The sequence below is a fragment of the Phoenix dactylifera genome, unplaced genomic scaffold (genome assembly GCF_009389715.1).
Source record: "Phoenix dactylifera cultivar Barhee BC4 unplaced genomic scaffold, palm_55x_up_171113_PBpolish2nd_filt_p 000288F, whole genome shotgun sequence".
Lineage (NCBI taxonomy): Eukaryota > Viridiplantae > Streptophyta > Magnoliopsida > Arecales > Arecaceae > Phoenix > Phoenix dactylifera.
In genome coordinates this window covers 392861-414244 of record NW_024067770.1, presented here as the reverse complement: position 1 = coordinate 414244, position 21384 = coordinate 392861, and the positions used below count along the sequence as shown (strand labels likewise).

Sequence of the window (21384 nt, the reverse complement as noted above, 5' to 3'; positions counted from 1 at the left end):
TAATAAAATTAGAAATAGAGATGAAGATGGAGTAAAGACTAAGGATCATGAAGTTTCTAAGAGCGATCATTTACAGTATTTAGGATCGATTATTCATAAGAAAGAAAAGATGGAAGAGGATGTTATCCATAGGATTAAAGCAGAGTGGATAAAATGAAAAAGTGCAATTGGGATATTATGTGATCGTAGGATAATTGCCAAGTTGAAGAAAATCTTTCATAGGACAAACATATAACGGCTACATTTTATGATACAGAATGTTGGAAAGTTAGAAAATAATATGTACACAAGATGAGCTTGATTGAAATAAGAATGTTGAGAATCTTGAGATAGATGTGTAGTAATAAAGAAAAATATAGTGTAAAAAATAACGTCATTCATAAAAAGGTAGAGGTACCGCTAATTGAGGACAAATTGAGAGAAGGATGATATAGATGATTTGGACATGTACAACGTAGACCGAAAGATGCACCAGTACAAAAATAAATGCTTCGATGCATGCAGAAGGAGAGAGGGGTAGAGGTATATCAAGAATCACATGAGATGAACTAGTAAGAAAGGACTTCATGTCGGTATATCTTTTAGAAAGTGTGGCCTTGAATGGAGTGGAATGGAGGAACATGATTCATATAGCTGACGCCAACTAATTTGAAATTAAGACTTCGTTAAGTTGTAAGTTTGAACCAAATTAGTTTGAGGCTTGGGAAACCCATTTTTCTGTAAAATAATTTAAATTTGCTTAGTTCAACCATATAAGGAAGTTACCGAGGAGTCCCTGGATTTATCATTAATGATAATGCTACACCTTGTGGTGTCTTGAGGAACTCAATATAGCATGTTATGAGCAGATCGTATGTGGTCCTTTCGCACATTGAAAGATTTTTATACTACAATGACAAGTCTGCAACATTGTGAGTGTCATGCATATGATATATATAATACTTTAAACCTTAAGATGTCAAACTAAGACTTCCATAAGTGGATAAAGAACATGAAGTCAGATCTACATCTTGCTTGCTCAAACTCAAGTTCCCTATCTTTCGTACAATAAATTCCTAGAATATTCATCATGTTATTCGTTCTTTCTTGCATTATCAGTATTTTGGGCTTAAAAAGAGCTCTTTAAGCAATACACAAATGGAGACTCTCCTTCGCTCTAGCTCTCTTTCTTTTCTTTTGCTTGTTTTTGGTGGCGCTTACTCCTTTGGTCGGCAAAGACAAAGAGAGTCGGGATCTGGGCAGAAAAAAGAGAACTAGGTTATCCTTTACCTCTATGATATATTATGAATTAGTGAGGTGGTGGTAGATACTTGTTATATAGCATATATCTTAGATTTAAATAAATTTTATTTCGATGTTGTGAATTCATGTCCAACATTGGGGCTGTAATTGATTGTAATATTTGACAATAATTAACTAGAGATTATACTTATTAGAATATTGCCCTTACAAGTGTCTTATCTAAGTGATTGCATGCACTCCAACATTCGCTACTAAGTTCCAGTCTTCCAGAAAATATTGCTGGCTTTTTGTCATTCTATGGTTGATACTGATTCATTTGAATGGGTGTATTGCCCTCACAAATGTGTTATTTCATTTATTGCTCGTGCTCTGAGATTTTCTTCTACGTTTCAGAAACTAATGCTGATTTTGATAAGTTGTGGTTGGTATTGCTGTAAAATGCTTTGAGGGGAAGAAAAGTTCGAGTGGTCCAGATTTTCTTTAGTCTGTCAGCTCTGTCCGGTTTTTCTAGTGTTCTGATGCAGAGATATTTTCCCTCTTTTTAATATTATAGTTGGTTGTTTCCAACTTGTTACTTAAAAGATATATGCAATCCTAGCAATTTAAGTTGCATAGCAAACATATCCCTATCAGACATCAATTTTAGGAGAATTTGACTTGTGTCTATTTGACAGTCTAATTATTAAATTTAACTTTGAAGGGTTCCGAACTGTTCACTTTCATCATGTAACTCTGACAATGTCATATTCTTTCATTATTTGTTCTTTGATTTTCATAAAGATTAACTGCAGTCAAGATTATTCTACCTCATCAAATGCTTCAAATATATCGATGCTTGGTTGATGGATCGTGCAGACAATGGTTCTCCCAGTGTCCACTGTTTTTCTCACGGTTCGCATGATAATTGCTGCAGACCGAGCATCTAACCCTGTTGTAGGTTCATCCATGAAAATGATAGAAGGGCTAGAAACCAACTCGACAGCAATGGTCAACCGTTTCCTCTGTTCTGCTGCAAGTCTGTTTGTTCCTGGTAAACCCACCATTGCATTGTTGAATGGCCTTAACTCAACCAGGTCCATAACCTCATTTACAAATATCTGGAGATGGTAAAGAGAGGTCAGAAATAATATCAAATTAACTTTAAAATCAAAGAAACATGACCACATACACAGATATATACTGATGTAGACATGCTTGCCTGGTGTATCATGTTGGTTACATGAAAGTGGTACTACAATATTACCATGTATATGAGTTGTGCATGTGTCATGCTCTAGAGTTTGGAAGCAACTTACAGTTCTTGTATGTGCATCAATATGGGAAGGCAGACGGAGCCGTGCAGAGTACTGTAGAGATTCATAGACTGTTAGAAAAGGAGAGTGATTATCTGTCTGTTCGCAGTATCCTGAAATCCTGGCAAAGGTCTTCTGCCTTTTTGGATAACCAGATATGCTGATACTTCCTTCAATGTGCCCTGCAGTTTTCCTTCCGGCCAGAACGTCTAGCAGCGTAGTTTTCCCAGCACCTGTCACTCCCATTAGTACAGTTAACACTCCAGGCCTAAAAGCTCCACTGACATCCCGTAACAATTGAAGTCTCTTCTCCCTGACTCCATGTTTCTTCAGGTTCTGATTATAACAAAGCAATGAGTATGAGATGATCAGGCATCATGCAAGTTAGATGGTTTTGAAGGAAAGAACTAGTGTTACTGCCAGATCAAGTTTAGCAGTTTACTTTAGGCATGTCGACATAGTAACTAATATGGCTGAATGCAAGGGTTAGGGGCTGAAATGGTAGAGCCTGCCCATAGTGGCATGTCTTTTCATCTCCTTGCTTGTCATTTTTGGCTGTCTTCTTAACATCCTTAGCCCCAACAGATGTGATGGCATGACTTTTATATGGAGCTGCATTTCATGAATTATCTAATTCACAAATCTTGTAATGGTCATTAAAGTTTTTTCTATATTAAATACAATGTACCTTGTAATTGTAAAGTTTGGATAGAATTTTTACCCTTGAGGTACTCCAGAGCGAAGATGCTGAGAATGTTGAAGAGAAGAACAAAGCCAAGCAATACTCCCACACAATACCAGAACCAATGCCACTCTGATAGCATCCCTCTTGATTGCAGAATGGCCTTGCCAATTGTATATGTGTTGTTGGGTCCATTGTCAGCTTTCTGAAATGTAATAGAACTATATCAATTTCTTGCTCAGAGAAGACACAATCAGCTTTAGCATTACAAAACAAAGTCTAATGTAAGTCTCAGTTGATGCGTTCATCACCCCTCCAAATTTATTAAGATTTAGGCGGGGGGAGGCATGGTTTTTTGAAGACTAGTAATGCAAAATAATAATTGTAAATACATAACTACTTGTAAAATGCTATTGTAAGGGCCAGAGTTATGTGGGGTATCTTAATTGTATGTCCAGACGATGGGTGTTTTCATCATACTGGCTTTCCAGTTCTGATCAGATCTTATTTGGGACAGATTTTGGATCATTTTGGTCCCTTGGTCTTATTTGTAATGATATCTACATCAAATGGGATCTGTGGAAAAGAAACCTGAGGTGTTAGGTGGGGTTACAGGAGAGGTTTGAGTGTTGAGGCAATAAGCTTATTTCCCACCAAGTTTTACGGGCATTGGAACTATAATATTATGTCCCATCTCCAAAGTTTCTGAGTCCAGCATTCTGTCGCTATGTTCTCTTCTTTTTCTGAGTTACGAAGCTCCATATTTCAAGTACTTTCTTGGATCTGAGGAAATACCTGATCTTTATGCTTTTAAAGTTGATATTAATTATGATTACTAGATGGCAAATTGTTTACTTTGCTGTTTTGGAATGGTTCTGGGACTATGTTGTATATGTGAAAGGGCCATCTTAGGTACTTCTTAATGAAGTAACTTAAACCATGAGCAGAGCCAACTTAACAGTTAGTAGTTTTATTCAAATAAGATGGGCGGAAGTCCAGCTGAAAATGAGAATGTGGTTGAGTTCAAACCTAGGTCTCTTGTTTTATCATAACTGACTTTCCCAACTTATCCAATTGGCACCTTGATTCGTGGGGCACTTAAAAGCTTGAAACCCCAGAGAGATTTATGGTCTTTTATCAGCTGGCAATTTGATATATCTTCAGCTATAAGGTTCCCACCATAGTTTGAACAGTCAGAAATGCCAGCTAGTATGTGGTGCTACTACCAGCACCCAGCATAAGCCAGCACAGCACCTATTTAACTTTTTTTTAATTTAATTTTTAACTGTAAAAGATGATTTTTTTTGTTTGTTTGTTTTGCAGTGTGCAACATACCTTCTGGCACTGCATGGCAATGCAGAGCATGTACCGTTCCAGCAAGTGGTTAGCTACTATCATTGATACTTAAAATATTAAAAGTTACTTTTTATCAAATGTTATTTAGTTGATTTCACATATTTATTGGCACTCCGAATAGTCTTTTTCTAGTGACCCTGAAAAAGTTTATTCATTAGAGAGGTACACAATCATCTTCTCGGTCTCATAACTTTGTTTATCGACAATTAACAGTTCTGATCATTGCTTTGTTTCAATGCTGTGTGCTTTTCATTTCATCATCTTGTGAAATGAATTGATGGGTAAATCCCATCATTTTCTCAAAAAAAAGGTTTTACTTATTGAACATATGGTAATTATGTGAAATGCCATGACAACATTTCTGATTACACGGAGAAGATGATGCTTACCCTGCTCCATCTTTTGTCAAGAAATTCATTGATGGCTACTGCATTCTGAGCGTATGTCATAGGAGAAAGCCAATAACCCCAGATCAACCATGGCTGGATATCATCTGATGAGATCAAAGTATACAGAGTCAATATAAATGTAAAGAAAATAAAATAGAAAACAGAACTTCTCATCCATACAAGGAATGCAAAATATGTGAAAGCATATCTAATCTAAGTGTCTAACCTTTTGATATGACAAATCCCCCTAGTATATAGACTGCTATAAGAGTAGCAGTTCCCAGCGTGTTGGCCATGATTTGTGTTCTTCCAATAACGGCAATAAAACGGAAAAGGCCCAATGACATCTGATGCACACAGAAAAATGCTAGGAACTGCTGAAAAAACCTATCACAACAAGACACAAGATTTATGAAAGCATCCTTGGATCAAATTCTTCCACATTAAGTGTATTAAGTGTAGAGAATGGGATTGAATAGCTACTGATACCTAATTGCTGAAGGTGCAAACCCAATTACATAGTATGTTAAACATGTCCATAAACCTGTTTCAAGGAATGATATGGGAAGGCTGAGGACTGTTATTGAAGAAAGGAGAGCCCATCCTGGCAAATATAATTGTGCCCTTTGCTTGTAAAAAATGGGAAGCCTCCTTATCATTATTGTCAATTCCGTCATGCCATTGAACATGACTATCACAACTCCACTAAATACTGCTCCCATATACCGGTTCCCATCAGCTATTGAGTGATGATTCATTTCTGTTCGGAAAAAAACTGTCATAGTCACAACAGCCAACAGTCCTATCTGTATGGCGATGAATATGTGAACTGGGGAATTCCTTTTCATCAATAGCATTTCTCTTGAGAAGCATGCTTTGAATAGCTTCCACTTGGAGATTTTGTATCTCTCTTCTAATCTGAGCATTTGATCATTCTCTGTTTGACCATGTGTCTGGTGGAACTCATTGGCAGGAAGCCGGCTGACACGAAAAGAATTGAAGGAATCTGCAAATTTTTGGATGGGTATGTACTGATATTTGTTTTGGTTACCCACCCAATATTGTGCCTGATCCATCTCTGAAGTTACCTGTTTTAGGTAAGATTGCACTCATTATGCATTGTTGTGGTGAGAATGGTCTGTTGACAAAACAATGAATGAATGGCTCCTGACTTATATTTTTCATGAATTGTACTTCAAAATATTATTTTATATGTATAAAAATTCTGGAGTTTCTATTTTCCAATAAAATGTGTTATTATCAAAAATTTATAAAAAAGAATCACTTTATATAGTTTATACCTTCATTTTATCCTTTGTTTTTTCACCTTCCTTTTGCACAACCACTTTATTAATCCACTAGAGTGTTGGTTCCTAACTACATAGCAAAATGATTTTAAATTTGAACTCCATACTTCATAATTTGATGGCCTGCAACTACAAGAAATTATGTCTTGCTGTTGATATCTCCCTATATTTTTTCCAGGGTGGAAACATTTCTTTTATTTATTTATTTATATTCATGAAACCTTTTCCTATCTTCTTTTCTCACCAAGCAGCACGAAGCCATCTTATCTAAGCTTCAGCATCATGAGATTTTCAGTAGGTCAACCAGATCTTCCTTCAGGTGGTTCATATATTCTAAGTATGCATCTTGTTTGGATTGTTAGGTTGGTCAAAATGCTAACCAAAGCCAAACCCATCAAGACCCAACCAAAACCTGGCCTAACATAACAACGGACCCAACAATCCAAACCCAACTCCAAACTTTTTCAAACCAAATGCAATCTGAGTTAGGTTGGATTAAGCTTGGTCATTCAGTTACTTAAGGAAGGGTTTGAGCTGTGTTTAGATATTTACTGTACAAACATAATTTAGTTTTAGTTGAACAAAATTTGGAGCCCTAGAAAACCAGGGGTTAGGTTTATGTTGCATCAGATTTGACAAAATGTCACAGGTTCAAATCCTGTCATCCTCCTTACTGTAGTAATTTGAGATGGTTTTAGGTTGGAGTGGGTTACCCAAGCTTTCGATTCAAACCAAATTCTGACTTGTAATCTGAAATTTGTTTGACATTTTGCAATCCAAGGCCAACACAAGCATATGATGCCCAAATCAGCACATGCTATGGGTTGTGTTGGATGGGGCTCAGGACAACCCAGCCTGGGTAGCACTCCTAATAAATTCACTATAATCATGCAACATACTCATCATACCTGGAAGCCTTTTATCCGTTCCTTGAAGCACCTTCCTGATGACAAAATTCAAAGTCCATCCCCCCTAAGTTGTTCCAACCTAGCCCACATCACATAACAATCATTACAAGGTTCTCATATTCAATCCCTCGCCTCTACACTAGACAATCTTTAACTCCCGCTAAGCAACAATATGCAGTTCCACAACAATATATATCTATCTCTGTCAATTTAGTTTTGTCACAAGGCACTATTATTTACATATTCCAATTCCTACGTACGTGAAGTTTTCGACATTTTGTGTGGCTCCTAGTTGAAACATATTATTTTTCCAGAAAATTACATTGAATTGTTTTATTCTTTCTATGCAAATCATATGTTTATAACAAGTATAAAAGATCTTGTTCAACTTTTGGCTGAATCAGTCAATGTGTTATTCAATTTCTAAGATCCTTTCTTGATATCATGTTCTTGTTGTATGAAAAAGATAGAAAATTAAAAAGTCCATGCAACTTGATCATAGAAGGAAAGGAAGCAGGTATTGCATACCTCTTGAAGGAAATCTGCAGTGTTCTTTCTTTCCGGGCATTTGAATCCCATAGTTTCAAAAAATTCAAGAACATTTTCTCGTGGTCCTTGATAAGCAATTTGACCCTCACATAAAAGGATGATGTCATCAAAAAGCTCATATGTCTCTAAAGGTGGTTGAAGCAATGATATAACCATTGTGAGCTCCATAAAATGTGTTAGCTGCCGTAGAAATTTGACAATCTCAAAGGTAGTGGAGCTATCAAGCCCAGTTGAAATGTCATCCATGAAAAAGCTCCGTGCTAACCCTACTAGCATTTCTCCTACGACATAGCATCATAAATTAAATTATCATCATAACAAATTGTCTTCCATTTAGTATAGTCTTATAAGCTTATCTTACAATTTTTTTTTATGATAACAATTTCATTCATTAACTAATTAAGCTTCATCAAATCATATTCATTCTTTTTTAGATATTTCTTGAGGTCTTCTCTTAATAATAATATTTCTAGATAAAACATTAAAAAAATCAAAATGACCTTTTCAATTTGTTGTATTCTAATACATTGGGCTTTGGAATAGTAAATTGAGTTCAGAATCACCTTAAAGCATGCAGCTGTTACATTTCATGTTAAACTGCAGAATAAAATTATGGTATTCCATGGTAATAGTCTAAAGCTCTCTGCTGTGGATGATCTTCCATTCTAGATACATAATATAAACACTTTTATTACTATCTATGAGAAAATTTATGTTCATTTATTAATTTGTAATTTTAGTATGTTTTTGTCCTTACTGATGCTTACAGTGGTAGTGTTGTGTAATGCTTCTGGCCTTGGGATATAGTATATTCTATCTTCATCCAACAGATTGATGCAAAAGCATGCATTTAGGTGTTCTTCGTGTATAATTTGTTTCAAGGTGACAACAAGTGCTTCATGCAAATTATGAGGTGAATATGTTATGAAAAAAAATCATATTTCATATTACAGATATTGGTTCAGCATATACAAAATGTAACACGTCTCCTAAAACTTGAGCTATAGAGATATTGCAGAAATTTAAATCACAGTAGTGACTTACAGACAGTATAAAACATAGATTCTCTTATGCTGATTATCAGTGTTTTTTAATTAGCAACATAATGTTGTTTGTTGTAAATTCCTAAGCATGTACTGATTTGAACAATTAAAACTTGTTGATGGAACTTCGTGTCTCTATCATGCATCAATTATAGGGGAATAACAGCAGCATCTAGCTGTTTAATTGGATCTATCTTAAGTTATTTGTTATGATTGAGTAATATATGTTGTTAATCAATTTTGTGTTAATTAAGATGGATAGATAATGGACTGGAGGAGGCCATGATATAGCTCATATTTAATTATTCAGCATTATTTTGTAATGATCTTTTTATCCTTATTTGGAATTTCCCAGCGGTAAAATACATTAAAATACATTATCCTTATTTGGTAAAATATGATATAGCTCATATTTGGAATTTAAACTATCTAATTAAATTTTGTAATTAGTGACTTAGGAAAGTAAATGTGCTGGAGCATAAAGCTGAGTTCATATAAGAGGAAGCTAGGGCTCTAGGTGTAGTTCTTATTGGAGTAGTATTAGTATAGTCTTCATGGGCATAAGTAAATGATGCTTTAGTCATGCCACAGCAGAGAGCTCATGGAGCATAAAATGAGTCATGAAGTAGGGAGACAGTACTGATATAAAGCTAGATCTAATTTACATCATATTGTTAAATTTGTTGTTATGATCCAACTAGTGCGTAAGACACAGTTCAGAGATATGTAGAGAGAATCAAATAGAATCTGTATTCTGCAACAGTGAGGAGATTGAAGGGGCCAAATGTTCAAGATATGTGGAGTGAAGATTGTTGATAACTTAAGTATTTAACATAAGAGTCGTTGTGGTTGCTCGACGACATGATTCGGTATTGCTCTCACGTTGTTCTCTGTTAGGCCCGTTCTGACACAATAGAGAGGGCGGGGGAGAGGGAGAACGAGAGAGAGAAAAAAGAGAGGGAGAGGGGGAGGGAGGGAGAAGGAAAGATTGGTGGAGGCCGGCGAAGCACGTCCTGATATGGTAGAGAGGGTGGGAGAGAGGGAGATTGGAAGAGAGGAAAAGAGAAGGAGAGGAAGAGAGGGAAGGAGGAAGGTGGTGGACATTCGACGGAGGCCGATAGAGGGCTGGAAAGCCGCATTGAGGGGCTCAAGAGGGGATCCGCCTCTAGTTCCCATATTTTGTTCGAAATAGGGGTCCTGGAGGGGGCCTCTTTTTACGTTAGAAAATTTTAAGTGAAGTCGGCAACCCTCTTGCAGGCTTCACTTATTTTTTTAAAATAAAAAGCTTTTTTTTATTTTGAAAAAATTAAGTAAAGTCGGAAACGGGTTTGCCAACTTTACTTAAAAGTTTCGAAAATAAAAAAGGGCCCCTCTTCCGGGTTCTTGTTTCAAATGAAATAGGAGAATTGGAGAGGGAGCCTTTGCCGGCCATTCACCACCCTCCCTCTCCCTCCCTCCCCCCTCTCTTGCTCTTTTTCTTCTTTCTTTCTCCCTCTCCCCCTCCATCGGTTTCTCAATTTTATTGCTAGAACCATCCGATCTGCTGCCGGTACGACTTAGTACGCTCTAACCCGGACGGTTTGGGATGGTTCCACCTTCTTATTTTAACATATTGGTTGTTAATAACGATACTGATATGGGAAAATGGAGTATTAACAGCAAATCAATTAGTTGATATGGAAAATGGAGTATTAACAGCAAGTCAATGTGTTACAATTAACAGTTTTTAAAGGTCTACTCTTCACAAAATGCAGTGCTACAGTGAATTGGAACACGTGTTATTATGTGAAGGAACAAATGTAACTACTTTGTTTTTTTCATTATCATTTCATCAGAACAACATGTGGTAGATTAATAATATTATATATATATATATATATATATATAACAAATTGGAAGATTTGAACCTAAAAGGGCTCCCAATTGTTAGGAAGTACAATTTATATTGTGGTGGCTAGTTGGAAGTGTTTTGAATACTTATAATCTTGGTGAGGCATGATGTAGGGATATTCCAATATACTGTATTCAGATAATTATGTTAGTAATTGTTAGCAATTGAGCGTATTTTCTAGGGTTAATCAAAGCAGTAGGTGATGAAGTTAATCTTTTCTTCCTTAATAGAAATTCATGTTAGGATATGGGAGTTTGGCAGACCCTTACCTGCTCATAAATAGGAATTCAAAGGTACAACTAATGACTGTCCAAATTCAAGAAAAGAAAGAGGGAATCCAAGAAAATGCCCCTAAAACATCACATAAAATCCATAACTTTTGATGGTTTTCACCACTACCAAGCCACATCTAAGATGGAAAGAAAAAACACCATATCAAATCTCCAGCAGAGATAATACAAAAGAAGAGAACCAAGGACACCAAAGCTTAAGATCAACAGCAACAAGGACTAAAAGAATAGAAACATCATCAAAACCTGAACTTAAAATAGGCAACATTGTCGACCACCAATAATGTGGAAATTCCCTGGAGAAATAAGATAACCAGATCAATGAAAGAACCTTCACATAGGTATGATAAGAACCACACTCCTTATCTAGAGTTGAATAGGAGCCCCTTCATTTTGGCAAACCAGAGTAGTCAACTTCCAATTCCAGCTTCCAAGACTCATCACTCTTAAGCCTCTATGTCCTCTTCTTTGATCAACACTTCTCGCAAGCATTTTCCCTCCAACCATAACAACCACCCAAAACTCCAACTGCATCTTCAAAGCTAGTATCTTGCAGAGCTTGGGTCCTTATCACAACACCAAGATCAGCACCAAACCAAACATACACCCTATCAACATCTTGAAGTCGATGCCCATGGAGTTAATTTGACAAAATTGGAATAGAGATGCCTTATCCATAAATATTTTAACTATTCATTTTAAGTTGTAAATATTAATGTTTAGCCTTCTTCTTTACTAATATCAAAATAAACATGAACCTTTACATTTTTTTTATGCAAACTGTCATAGAAGTTAGAGGATGTTAAAGTTACCACTGAACTTGGAGGAACTGATGGTGTCTGAGAGTGTTGACTTAATGTTACCACATATTCCAAGATCTGTAATGCTCCTTTAAATTTCCCTAGAGGTGCATGCATGAGATATATTAGGATTTTTTTATTTATTGACTATATACAGGAGATGTTCCAAGCAACCTCTTGGAATCACCATTGTTCTATCAATTCTCTAAGCAAAAAAGAGAACCGCCATTGTTGATCTTTCAGGCATAAATCTAAATTCCTTTATAACGAAGTAATAAAGTGGCTACAATTAACTATTCATGTGAGCTAATATATATTTAAAAAAATCGATATGATCTTATAATGTAGATAAACATTTTGAAAGTGGTGTTTGAGAGGTGGCTTTGGAGAAAGGAATAGTAAAGAGCTTTCAGTGATAATCAGCCTTGCATACTTTCATCCAAATCAAGAAATAATTCCTTCTTTCCCGTCATGTGGTTGCTTGTGCCGGTATCAAGATACCATGCATTGCTTTCATTCTTCTCATTGTCAACATGAGCCAACAATAAAGTAGAAGTCGCCCCATCAATACTCTCTTTCTCAATGATATTAGCTTGCTCCCTAACTTCATTGCCTTGCTTTGCCTAACATTCATTGCTATAGTGCCCGTACTTGTGACAATTGAAGCATTGCACATTTCTCTTGTCAAAGCTTTGTTGATTGGATTGATGATTGAAATGCCTCTTGACCTTCCTCTTGGAGGGAATGATAACAGACTTCTTCCACCATGTCTTCCACGTCTTCCTCTATAATCGAAATTTCTTTCTTGATTACTAAATCCTCTTCCTTGGTTTCCATAACCTCTTCCATGGCCTCTATAACTTCTTCCTCGGTTCTCATAGCTTCTACCTCGGCCTCTTTGAGTACTAGCAATATGGAATTCTTCCTTGACATCTTGCAAAGAGAGCTTGGATTGGAGAGCTTGTTCTAAAGAACTAGAAGACTTCTTGCTCAATCTATGCTCATGAACTTGTAGTATTCCTATCAATTGATCAATTGTCATGATGCTCAAGTCTTTTGTCTCTTCAATGACTATCACCACATGCTCAAATTTTGGAGTCAAAGAACACAAAATTTTCTCCATCATCCTAACATCATCAGTCTCCTCACCATTTCTTTTCATTTCATTCACAATTGACAATGCTCTTGAAAAATAATCCGAAACGGACTCTAACTCATTCATGCTCAACTCTTCAACTTCTCTTCTCAAAATTTGGAGCCTCACTTTCATAACTTTGTCAATACCCCTACAAGCATTCTTGAGAATTTTCCATGACTCCTTTGAAGTTTTGGCATTAGAAATTTTTTCAAAGTTAGCTTCATCAATGACTTGGTAGAGAGCAAATAGATCATGATCGTCAAGAACTTTAAAAGTGACTCCTGGACCAAATGACTTCTCAACTGGCAAGGGAACTAATAATTTGCTTGAAGGGGATGGCACAAAGTTCACAAACTTACATCCTTTGAAAAGTGCACTATGGATGGTAATAATGATATGAAGTAAACTATACATTCTAAAACTAACTAATAGAAAGCATTATTTGGGGCAACACATAAGCATCATTTGAGGTGATGCACATTCATTTATTATGTTATATCCACTGTATTCTTACTGATATTTCTAATCATATGCATGTTGAATGGAGCTATCTCCAATTTGATCATATTGGAAGTTTGATTTCTAGTAGGATTTTGGCAATCAAATCCTTTCTTATTGACCTAAGTGAATATGTAAATGTTACAAGTTTGATTTGTCTTTGTAGGTTACAAATTAAATCCATAATTCATGCTTTGCAAGTAATGAGATTACATTATCATTTGTAATAGATTTTCTTTGGTATTTACTTCATATAGAAGACACGTTACATAGGAAAATGTACTAAATAAAAAGACATGATACACAAAGATATCCTAAGTAATGATTAGCATCCGTACTCCACATTTTTAACCTCTTATTATATTATCAATTTTGACAACTACTGGTAGTTAACTTTTAGAATTATTGGAAATCTTTTTGCATATACAACAATTCATGTTCAAGTAAATACATATTGCCTGATGGCATATCCCACCCATTCCAATCCTCCCAAAAGATTATACTGAAGAAAAAAGAACAAAAAAAAGGAAAACAGAGTTACTAACTTATTTTTTGCTTATGTAAGATGCTCCCTTCCATTAGCTATAACCTTCTCATGATAACCTGTCAGTTTCAAGTCCTGCCTTTATTGTCTCAAAGTAAGGCCAAAATTAACCATCTTGGCCTTGATAAAGTCAAGCCTAATGTTTTATAAATGCAAAGTTGCTTCTTTCTCCACTTCTTTGTCCTCCTAGATTCTAGTACAAGATAATTTCTCCCATTATTTGGTGCCATTCTTCATACCTTTTCCATGACCATTTGTTCCAACCCACTGATATCTCTTGGTCAGGTTCACTGGTTGGTATGCCCGGTTCCCCCACCTTTTGTTCCATTTTCCAACAAACAAGCTTGCTTAAATTACATGGTCCAAAACATATGCTGCTGTTAGCATCACCATTGAAAAGTTATTCCTTCCTAATATAAAAAGAAAAAAACAATTTTACTATTCTCACTGGCTAGAGGCAAGGCTCATTGGTTTCAGCTATTACTTGAGCTGCTCTTATATTTACTGAATGAATTTGAACCTATAAAGTTTGGATATGAATATGGGACACATATACGACATGATCCTGACATGCCAATAGGCAAATCTTGAAATAGTAGAATATGATAAGACTAACGAAGATAATATATATATGTTTACATATAATAAAGTATAATAGATTAACAAAATAGCATGTCCATACTTTATACAATAGCATTTATATCCACAGACTTCATATTTAATGGTCATTCAAAGCAATAGACCGTTAGCGATATACTCCATCCCATAACATCAATGTGACAACATTACATTCTCCAATGCTAGCTATTTATCATTAAAAACTTTAAATTCATCAAAGAAAATTTAAAATTAAAACATTTCCCTGCATCCCTGGATTCAAAGGGAAAATATGATATCGAAGAAGTCTCTCATGTTTTTTAAAAAATTTCAGAAAAGTAATACATATAACAAGTATTCTATATGTAGCTTAGAAATGTTTGACTAGTATCAGTATTTGAGTATATTAGTGATGTTATGAAACTGGTCAACCATCCTTCAATTAGATTATGATATGTTTTAGAAAATCAACTTGTTTCCTATTTCTTTTATTGGATGATGCTTGGAAAGGTTCCTCAGAATTGCTATAGTAATATAACATGAGCAAAATATAATGACTACAAGAAAATAGCAATAACTTATGAACACCTTTTCATTAGAAAAACAATGAGACTACACCCTGTTTCAGTTTATTTAATGTAACCCAGAAATAAGAGAAAGGGAAAGTCTAGGGTAAAGAATTAGAAACAACTGTAATTATACCAAATAAATCAAAAACTAACGCAATACGAATCAGACCACATTTCCAAACTTATAGCCTCTAGAAGCGGCCTCATGACAGGTTGTTGGTTATGAACTGTTTATTTTGATGACTTATAAAAGACATTTCATTTCATGATATTCTAATTCTACATGCATATATAAAGAAAGGCAAGATGTTTAGTTTCTGATTCCTTATAAGACAGGCATCATGACAGATGTATTTGGCCATTCATGATGTTATAATCCAAAAACATGCCTCTTTCTCTGAATAACATTTGCAAAATGTGACTGTTGTTTACTCCAAAAATTTTCATTCTAAATATACTGGTGTTTGGGAGAAATAGGTGAATTGTTGAAACTAAATGATGGGAATGGGAGGAGGTGAAGAGATGAGAGAACTTATGTTTAGATATGAGCACTGAAGGAAAAAAACTGGGGAGTCCCATTCGCACTCTGTCTTTCTTTGTTTTCCTTTAATTCAGTTTCCCCCATTGCATACTCAACCTAAAAACCAAATCCTTCTACAAGTTGGAGGTACAAACAAGCAAACTTTTCTTGATTTGTTGATGGTAGCTGGGGAGGACGAGGACTTTCTCACAGTTAACATAAGTGGATTGTACAATATAAATTTGATCATGTTTTCTTGGATGGATGGATGGATTTATGATGGGGATTTATATTGGCTGGAATTGGATGGAACAAAATGGTCCAAGCTGATGGATGGATGGATAAGGATTTAAAACATGATCAAACTGAAGAGCTTCACTCAAACTGGAATCTTGGGAGCAGAAACTGTAAACATTGTGATGCAACGAAACTAGTAATGCATTTTTTGGAAATTTTCTTGGCATGCTCAAGGGGAGTGGTCCGCGTCCATCAATCCAATGAAATTCTTAAAGACCATTTTGAGTGCTCAAGTTGTAGCTAATAAGGATGAAATAAGATTGTTTTCACAAAATTATTGAAGAGTAGGAACCTGTATACTACATCAATAAAGTAATTATTGTGATGTGTTGACAATTGTTCTTAGCCCCACAACATGAAACTTGCCAATAGTAAGCACATGTTCTTATATCATGAAGCTATGAAGTATAGAATACCTGCGATCAATGCCTTGTAATTATTCATATATGTACTAGATGGAATTAATTAGGCCATAATGTTTAGTTAGTACTATCAAATTTTCAACAAGAAATACGAGAGTACGAAGAGATCCTTGTAACCATAAACTTAGATTGGCAAAGGTAATTTAATTTATGCCATACCGATGGTAACTCTCTTTTTTTGACCCCCAGATATTCCCCTTCTCATCTCATCACCTATTATTGTATCTGCACATTCATTCAAGCCGAGCATCTGGGAGACCATAATGCATAAGAAAATTTGTTAGAGACATCGAAGTTTGAAACCATCTCGCATTCTAATAGTAGTGAAAAAAAAACAAAAGAAATTTCTTCTTTTATAAATTATGCTTGATCTTTTGATAGATTTAAGTCATGCGCTGACAACTCCAGTAATGGCACAACAAAGTTTGTATATAAATGTTGTATGCAATTGTATTCTTCAACCAACAATTAAACGTGTGCAATAACTTGCAAATGAGAATATGAGCAGCAATAACATATCGATGCAGAAGTTGCATATTTTGAATTCTAAAAATTCAATATAATACATTATTATCAACATATCAGATGCAATTTCACTCCTTTTCATTTGGTAATTTAATTTTTGAAATACTGGATTTTCATTTGATCTCAAATGTTAATGATATATTTTTGTTTATTCTTTTGTTGAGAAAAAGATGGGTAATAAATCCATCAACATTTCATTAAGCTCATGACATGTAACAAGAGAAGCTTGCATACTATAAGGCCTTGAAAATGGTTTAGATCAACACAATTTCAAAGGACCATTGACTTCAAAGACTAGAGGCTTCCTTCAAAGGTAAAATATGGGCTTTGGCACAAAATCTAAACATTCTTGAGTTCCCACCCTTCCATATCTTCCACCAAATCAAGGTTCATTATACTAGTACCAAATTCTATACTGTACCTTATTGGTATGGTACTTAGTATAGTACGGTACAACACTATAACACTATAGGGTCAAGGGAGACCTCTTGCTTATCCCTGATCAAGGTGTAATATATTTGTAATACCCAACAAAAGAATTGGAACTGGTCCATTTGGCGGGCCCAGATTTGATAGTTGGCCCACGAGGAAAAAAAATTGGCATGCGCTTAGCACGTGCGGAGCGAGAAAAAGACTCTCGATGGGACCCTTCTTTCTCTCGAGTTCGTCGGATGGAATTGAACTCCGGGCCGGATACCGGTTGCGAACCAAGCTCTATTTATAGCTCCTCCCATTACCCTATCTACCCTATGGAGATCCAGCCACTGCTAGAGTATTTCTTCGGATTTTTTCTCTGAATGCCGATAGCTACCAACACCATTGCCACTGCCAATCATCGTTAGAAGCTAGATAAAAACCTGACAACATTTGTTTAACTTTTCTCTCCTCTTCTGTGATCTCTGGAAGCCCAATTCTAAGCAGTGATCGCCGCATTTTTGGTGAAAAAGGAGATGCTTTGTTTCCCGTGTTTCAGTAGATCGACGTTTTTTTCTTCTTTCCGGCTAGTCCTGCCGCCGATGCTCATTGTCAAGGTCCTTCAGCCCATCATGGTGGCTGGAAGCCATGGCCGGAGCTCTAGTCGCCGGGATGCTTTGATTTTCATAATTTAAGAGGTTTGAAAATGCTATTTTTGACCAATTTTAGCGTCACCGACTGCCTATTGCTTCTAGTCTTTGGCCGCCTATTGGCCAACTGTGGGTTGCTTGACCCCGAGGCATTACCCATAGCCACCCTCTTCATTCCTCTTCCCTGGTCAAAGAAAGAAACTTGTTCTCTCTTTTTTTCTCTTCCCATTCTCTCATGTTTTTCGCTACATGACTCTCTCTCTGCTCTCGCTAAGATTGTTGGATCCAATAAAGCACTCTTCTTAGTGATTTTGGATTGACTTTGGTGAAGGGGGTCCTAATCTTTTAGCTACTAGGCAGTGTGCAAGCCCCACCTTTGCCCTTGCAGGAAACTATTAGATTTAGTCAACCCTAACTTCTGTTGAACCATCTATACTCAATCATGATCAGATGAAATCATCTTGATCGGACCAATTAGGATATCGGGCACTCCTACTTAGTCAGCCCTATGAGGGTCTTGGAACTTAAAATTTTTAATCTCAAATTAATCATATTTGAATTTTAAAAATTCGGATATTAGGTTCTGAAGGAGGATTTTAGGATTAGTTGGTTGTTTGTTCATTATTCGTGTAAGGTAAGTAATGAACTGCTTTTTCTAGATTTTTTATTTATATAATACTATTTTTATATAAAATAAATTGTTAATCAAATTTTATGTAATTTATGAATTTTATGAGATAGTGTTTTAAATGAAAAATAGATATATAATTAGGAGTAATATTTTTCAAACTATTGTTATATTATTTACTGATTTTATTTTAGATATGCATATTTTGATTGGATTATGCTATATATGTTATTTTGTAAAAAGAATTTGGATATATATCATATTTGAACTCTCAACTTGACTATGTACTGGATCCTACCAATTGGAAGTTAATGCATTGACACTCTGACTATTATTGAGCTTTTCGATTTTGCTTTTAGCTCCGCCACAATATATAAATGTAGTATTCTAGTCCTCTCCACATGGTACAAGCATAGTATTTCAACTCACTTCATAGAGTATAAGTGCGGTTTTATTTTTGGCCTAGCCATAGGGTATAAGTATGACCAGAGTTATAGGTTATTGATTTAAATATAATTTGTTTCAAATTGGATTTATAATTATGTATATGGATATTTGAAAGATATGGGATTTAATGAATTTGTGTTTGGAAATAGAATTGGTTATCTTTATATTGATTCGTGGTAATTTGTATTTACTATTGTATCTTATGTTATTACATAAATTATCTAGTTAGGATATTCATTACTTACTAGGCTGTCGATCTTATTATTCTTTTTTCTTTACAAATTTAGATACTTAATTCTAGATGTAGGCCCTATTATGAGAATGAGACTAGAAGTGAGATTCAACAATATTTATATAGTTTGGATTTAGTCTTATTATAATCTTTTTAGGGTTATTGTCTGAGGTTTGAATTATGTAAGATTTAAATTTTATTTGATAGTTGGATTTGTTAATTAATTGAATTATGGCTTTTAGTTATTTAAATTATCTCCACTGTGATGCATTTGATATCATGTTGGAATGCCGTGTATACTTGTGGAGAGAGTTTTCCATGAGTATGCAGTGGTTGTCGCGATTCTCGGCTTTCAATCTCGGATTGGGGGCACGACAACACTATTAGATGGTACAAGTTGGTGTACTACAAAGTTGGACTGAATTAATCAGTCCACAAAGTTCAAGTTGCTTCATCCTCTATATTGTGTTCAATCACAATACGATACTAGTATGGTATGATACCCCAAATATAGGACAATACGAATCGATATAGAGAATCATGTACCAATTACATTTTCAAAATACTGCCACCAATTCTCTTTTGTTGATTTTTTCTCTCCTTCTAAAAGGATGAAAATGAACCCGCCCAAACTTACCATTTCCTTTTTAAATGCTCCCAAATCTTTTTAGTATAGAACATCTAAGGAATAGATAATCAGCTGTTTCTGCACGATTAAAGCACAGTGTACAAGCTCCAAGCGCAGCCCAAGATCTCTTTTTTTGTTTATGTCTAATAAAAATTCTTCTCTTGCTTTCATCAACGATCAACATTTAATTTATATCTTCTTGCTCTAATTGCGGATGAATTTACTATTAATATTTATAAAGATGTATCCTACTGTACATTATTTGTGGATAGTATTAAATGATGCAGAAAATTAGATTAAATACTAAATTGGACTTATGGAGAAAAGCTTGCAAGGAGAATGGCCTAAAGGTTCGTAGAACAAACATTGTATATGGAATGTATATTTAGCGAGAATGAAAATGAAGACATACCAATTAAGAATGGTGACCGAAGTGACATATATATATATATATATATATATATATATATATATATATATATAATATATATCACATAATATTCCATATGCATCTCTCCACTTCATCCAACTAGCTTTAATTCTATTACACGTCTTACATATATATATATATATATATATATATATATATATATATATATATATATGTATGTATGTATACATATACCACACACACACAAAAAAATAATGAGGAGATAGATAAAGACGTGTAATAGAATTAAAGCTAGTTGGATGAAATGGAGAGATGCATCTGGAATATTATGTGATATATATATATATATATATATATATATATATATTAAAGGCTTTAAAAAAAAGATTTTATAGTAAGGCCCATCATATTATAGGCTCAAAGTGTTAGGCAATAAAGAATGTATATAAAAACAAGTTGGATATTGCAAAAATAAAAATGTTAGGATGGATTTATGGTGAAAATAGAAAAGATAAGATAAGAAATGTATGTATTAGAGGAGCTATAAAAAGTTGCTCAAATTAAGGATAAAGTGATGAAAAAATAGTTGAGATATCATGGATGTGTTAGATATATGCACTAGAAACCAATCTGGCTGATACATTATTAATTCTGGGACATAGTTTTTGTACTTGACTTTATTATTATTGATTAATAAATGGGCATTCTTTTCATTCATATTGTTTATGTGTCTATGAATCGTCCAAGGAATTAATAAGATGATAATACATATTCTCAAGAGTTGAGAATTTGAGCTATGTATCATTGGTGATTAATTTCTAAATGCTTCTGATCAATAGATCATTACGAGGACGGTGATCGATCCGATAAGATCAGTGCACAGATCGCTTTTCTTATGGATGGACGAGACTCGAGTCCACAGTGTAGGGACACTGAGGTGATAGTGCAGGTGCTTGTTAGAGAACAAGGGTCTACGCTTGCTGCTCCCTTTCTCGCTTCCGAGAGGCGAAGGGATTGGATTTCAGCCGTCAAAGGTCAGCGCTAGATCTGGATCAAGCTGTTATCAAAGTCGATATCTTTCCGACGAAGGTACTGAGCGTGACCAAGACAAGAAGTTACTTGGATGTCTATCCAC

At 35.1% G+C, this 21384-nt stretch overlaps 1 protein-coding gene and 1 long non-coding RNA gene across 6 annotated transcripts in view; one reads left to right on the top strand and one right to left on the bottom strand.

The window, feature by feature from the left end:
• Positions 1 to 9787, top strand: part of LOC113462576 — a 47741-nt gene extending 37954 nt beyond the window's left edge. For 3 of the 5 annotated variants that reach the window (XR_003385210.2, XR_003385212.2, XR_003385211.2), the window contains 2 exons: positions 4540 to 4599; positions 5935 to 6044. This is a non-coding gene — a long non-coding RNA (uncharacterized LOC113462576). Of the gene's footprint in view, positions 1 to 2155; positions 2273 to 4539; positions 4600 to 5934; positions 6045 to 8494 lie in introns of those variants that run through there. The other 2 variants (XR_003385213.2, XR_005507847.1) reach the window with 2 other exon arrangements.
• LOC103704782 (ABC transporter G family member 45-like) overlaps positions 1 to 21384 on the bottom strand; it is a 79542-nt gene that overhangs the window by 35048 nt on the left and 23110 nt on the right. Inside the window, exons 8-16 of the mRNA XM_008788216.4 lie at positions 16494 to 16584; positions 7705 to 8006; positions 5451 to 6049; positions 5188 to 5348; positions 4962 to 5065; positions 3256 to 3421; positions 2977 to 3146; positions 2538 to 2870; positions 2049 to 2339 (exon numbers count right to left, since the gene is read on the bottom strand). Coding sequence (XP_008786438.3) covers positions 2049 to 2339; positions 2538 to 2870; positions 2977 to 3146; positions 3256 to 3421; positions 4962 to 5065; positions 5188 to 5348; positions 5451 to 6049; positions 7705 to 8006; positions 16494 to 16584 — 2217 coding nt within the window. The remainder of the gene's footprint in view (positions 1 to 2048; positions 2340 to 2537; positions 2871 to 2976; positions 3147 to 3255; positions 3422 to 4961; positions 5066 to 5187; positions 5349 to 5450; positions 6050 to 7704; positions 8007 to 16493; positions 16585 to 21384) is intronic.